The 4,864-nt window shown below is 43.2% G+C and overlaps 1 protein-coding gene across 1 annotated transcript; it reads right to left on the bottom strand.

Moving 5' to 3' along the window:
• Positions 1 to 2,398: 2,398 nt before the first annotated feature.
• On the bottom strand, positions 2,399 to 3,286 carry LOC310942859 (cyclin-dependent kinase 5 activator 1-like; the record flags this gene model as incomplete). Its single annotated transcript, XM_083908303.1, has 1 exon — positions 2,399 to 3,286. The coding sequence occupies one exon, from the start codon at positions 3,284 to 3,286 to the stop codon at positions 2,399 to 2,401; it is 888 nt and encodes a 295-aa protein (XP_083764429.1).
• Between the last annotated feature and the right edge of the window lie 1,578 nt (positions 3,287 to 4,864).

Raw genomic sequence — 4,864 nt, 5'->3', positions numbered from 1 at the left:
GCCGTCCTCTGTAACTTCTGAAACTCCATATTGTATTTTTTAAAGAACATAATTAAAGTGCATATATATATGATTCAATTTTTAATGTTGTCCATGTTTCTTTAAATACCTACTTGTTTTTTTCTCTCCCACAAAGTACAGAGTCTGTGTTCCCATTTCAGTGTGGCCTCATTTAGAACACGCAGGGTTGATACCAAAAATATCCTTTAAATATGTCAGCAGGCTTCACTGTCCTCAATGTACAGCACGGCTAATTCAGCTGCAGCTTATTGTAGTCGGTTATCTATTCGTTAAGCGCGAGTACTTTGCTTCAGTACACTTTTTTCGTTTGGAATAGTCACCCCCGACTGATGTTTCGTGGCAACCGAAGAAATCTCAGGAGTTTTCCGTCTCATGGCAACATCATGGCAAACATATTTCTCATGGACTTATATCTACCGCACAAATGTGTCTCAAGGGCTCACTCCAAAAAGGATTAGTGGGCGGATAAGGAGCTGTTGGTAATTATTGAGCTGGTACAAACACATTAAGTGATATGTGGTAGCGGTTAATTATTAAAACAATACAAAAGAGACTCCATGTTCTACATAAGTTTGGATTTATTTCATCATCGTCACCATAAACAATCACTACATTGGCCTTTGATAAACATCTGGAGAGCATGAATGCAACTGTGGTGCAATGCCACACACAACACAATCATCTTAACATCATTTTTCCATAGCCAATAGGGGAAAAGAAAAAAAAAAAAACTGTCAAAAGAGCTAATTCACAGATGATCATCCTAATGATAGCTACTGCAGATTTAATGGCAAACACTCCTGCACCTGAAAGAAAACATTGATACATGGCCAACAGGTTAGACCAATGTGCAAAACATCAAAGGTTTGTTCACAGCTGTGCAAAAAAATAGCAGCGTTTAATATTCCACTGTCCAAACAACAGGTTTACAACACAACATCACAAATGATCACTTAGAAATGACCATAATACTGAATACTAACTGTCATGTTTTGCCCTATGGGTTTGGTTTTTCAGAGTCTGAGTCAAATCAAGTTTAGCTTATAGAAACCCCCCCAATGACACGCTGCCACTTGTATCAGTGTGTTCACATTCAGTATTTACATTCCGTCCCGTACTGATGATGAATTAAATCCAGCAAACAGGCTCTCGCACAGCATACATTTACAGAATCGGGGGGGTCGGGGGTCGGGTGGGCGGGGCCACTGAAGCTCTGTTTTTGTAATGCTTGAACTACAGTACATCATGTGCAGCCACCTTCAAAGCAGGCAAAGGACAAACGATAACGAGCAAATTCAACGCGAAATATTAATATGTAAACCATACATAGTCTTAGGCCAAGGACATTTCATAGTTGGCACACATGAGATAAAAACAATCACTTAAAAAAAGAAAAGAAAATATATATATTCTGTTCAGTTGAATGACCTTTGCAACATTTTTCAAAGCAATACACAGAGGCCTCTCGTTGGTAACGGTGCTGTATGGCCACCTATGGGCACATTTAAGTGCTGTTTATCACATTCTATTGGAGGAAGGGATACCCCCCTTCTCTAATACATTACAGTTCTGCTCAACCTGTACCAGGTAGTATCAGATTTGTAGGCAAAAGCGAGCTACTTTCATTCAAAATTGTCATTATTACGCAGGGGGAGGAAATAAAAGCAGCTTTGTATTAAAATACACAACATAGCAGGGTGTTGTTTCTGCTGGAGGGACCTTGATATATTCACGCAAGTAAAAACTAAACCACAGAGAAAATATCTACAATGATACAAGCGGTGTGTGTGTGTGTGTGTGTGTGTGTTTTGTCCCCTTGAAGAATCATGCATGTGATATTTGCTGCATGTGTAATCACTTGACTTTTAAAAAGTCAAGTTTACTTCATGTATACATCGAGTCTGGTCCTCTGAAGCCACGTTGCCGCTGTGTTGTGGAGGAAAACAAAAATGACCCAAATAGCAGGAAGGGGGCGGGGGAGACAGGGCTGCACAGGTCAGCACCTCGGACAGCGCCGCCTCTCCGCTCCTTCACCAACACGGATCTATTCTGGTCGTGCGTGGAACCTGCGCCTCCACTGCGACATCCACTCACCTAACCAGAAAGTGGGCTAATCGTGAATGAAACAGGGGATGTCAATCCCACAGAGGACAAGACGAGAGGGGACAATGTGTTACTGGCATGCATTTTATGAAATCTCCTACAATGTCGCCTAAACTGATGTTGATCATGAGATTATCAGCCCCATACATGAGAAGCCTTCTACACTGGCCCGTTCTGTCAAAACCACCTTCATGTGGCTTTTGCAAATCATTTACGTTGTTTTTTTTTTTCCACTGAAAAAAAAAAAATCACCAATCATTTGTTCGTTTCCATTTCAACGATCCAGGTTCGTCTCGGTGGTGTCTCGCTGGTTTTTAAGGTCCTGGAAGACCTGGGTGAAAAAGTGCGGGTCCGCATTGAGCTGCAGCATTTTGGCACTCATCTTGTTGATGATCCGGAGCGACGTCTCCCAGAAAACGTCCTTGTTCGACTCGTTCATGAACGGCTTGAGCGGGTAGGAGATCTCGTTGCCCATGTAGGAGTAGGCGAGGTAGAGGCAAGTCTGAAATGTTCCCTGCAGCTCGGCCGGGCTGTCGACGCTGTCCGCTATCGTGTCCTCGCACAACAGGTACACGAACACCACGTTGGCCGGCGTGATGAAACCCTGGTCCTGCCAGCCCTGCAGCAAAAGAGTCCGGTCTATGTTCCGGAACCAGAGGATCACCTCCCCGCAGTTTAACTCTTTCAGTTTGTAACACCTGCGGCACATGAAGTCCCCCAGGCAGCGCAGCAGCTCTCCGGTCGAAGCCTGGATGACGATCCTCCTCGGGGACAGCAGAGACAGGCTGCTCGGCTGCTTCTGCACCGAGGAGAGCCTTCCGTTTTGGACGACAGCCTCATTTCTTTGCGTGGGTACCGTGGGCACCGGGACTGGGATGGGCGCTTTGGGTTTTTTCTCCTCGTTTTGGTGCGTTTTCCTGATGTTCTCGCTGTTGAGCTGCGCCACCTGGCTGGACGGCAGTTCACGGATGGTCGGCGGGTTCGGCGTCACCTTCTTGGCGTTCTTCTTGGCCGAATTGGCCACCAGCTTCTTCCAGGACAGAGAGACGAACATCGAGTGCCGCTTGAGACTCTTGTCGTTTTTGAGTCCATCCTTCGCGACCTCGGCGTCCATTATAGACGCCTTCTTTGTCGCAGGAGATATAGAGAGTACGGTTCCCATGTCTGCAGAGGGAGAGTGTGTGGATGCTGCGGCAACTTCAGCGCAGGATCTTCTTCTGCAGGGGTGAGAGGAGGTGGAGAAACAGTCACGACAGCGATTGAAACTCCATTTACGCGTTCATTTAGTCCGTGTGATGGTGATGGTGATGCGCGGGGCTGGAGACGGTTTTCAAGGTGAAGTTGTCTTCCCACAGATGCTCCGTGTCTGTCTGTCAGCGCCTCGGGGGACGTTCGCTGCGACACAATCCTCCGACTGCAGACTAAACCGAGATTAGTCGCGCTGCGTAATTCTTGGGTTCAAACGAACCAGCAAGTGCTGCGGTTCGACTGACAGCCGAGCCAGCCAATGAAAACTCCAATCAATGATCCAATCATCAGTGGCGGTTGTTTTTTTAAGGGCTGCGTTTCCATGAATAGCCTTTTTATAGGCGACACGCAGAGGAGTTTAAAAACAAAAGGCGCGACAAATCTTCCTTATTTCCTTTTATAGGAAAGAGGATTATGGCCTTCTGACCTCTTTCTCAGAATTCGGGCTGTTTTGTTTGTTTTATTTTGCCATCTTCTGTACATTTGTTACTTCAGATTCAGCATGAATGCTTATTTATTATGTCAGACATTTACTGTATTTGTATTTCTAGCAAATCTTACTTTTACTCTATCTGTGTTACTCGTTACTATCAGATACAATAGGAGAAGAAGAAGAGGAGTTGGTCTGTATTTAGAGTTTTTATAGTCTTGATGAGCTGCTTTACACTACAATGTAAAGAGTCTTGCTCACTCTAACATTAAGCAGAGCCAGGAATTGAACCCACAATCTTCCAGTTGAAAGCCACCTCGCCCTATCACTAAGCTTACTTTTGATACTTAAATACAGTAAATGTCATCTACTTTAAAGCTTATATTATACAAAAAAAGTGACTTCAACTTCTACCAAAGTAATTTTCTGGTAAGATGCATGTACTTTTACTCAAATATCCTTTTTAGGTACTTTATACAAAACAGCACTCATTTTATTTATTTACTTATGTATTGTATTATCTATTTTTTACAGTTGACTTTTTTTACCTGCACAGTTTTGTCAAATATTCACCTGTTTCCACTTCACAGCACTTTTACTTTAAGTTATTATCTTGTTTATTTACTGTGGTGTTTGTAATGTTTTTCGGTTTCTGGTCCAGTGGGACATACTCGTAGGCTAGTATAGGGACAGTTGTTGTCTTCTTCGTTATGATGCGTGCTGCAGATTAAAACATTTCCCTCAGGGTAATAAGAAATGTGAAGTCAAAGATAAGGTTGAGAGGCTCAAATGTTAGCTTCCCGGTAGCTATCACTGGTAAACATTGCAGCCCTTGATTAAACTCTACTGCTCCACTGCTTTTGTTTGTGTATGTGATTTGTTGGAATAGACACAGCTGTCACTGTTATTAGCACACAATGAAGCACAACCTCTTGTTTTGTTGAATCACCGTCTCATATTTTTGGATTATTAAGCTGCAAAGTAGACTGATTCCAAAATGCTAAAAAAACATTTTTCTTATTTTATTTCCTATAAAAATGTTACACCATATACTATTTTACT

This window comes from Microchirus variegatus (assembly GCF_963457635.1).
Source record: "Microchirus variegatus genome assembly, chromosome: 22".
Taxonomy (NCBI): domain Eukaryota; kingdom Metazoa; phylum Chordata; class Actinopteri; order Pleuronectiformes; family Soleidae; genus Microchirus; species Microchirus variegatus.
This window is presented reverse-complemented; position numbering and strand designations above follow the sequence as displayed.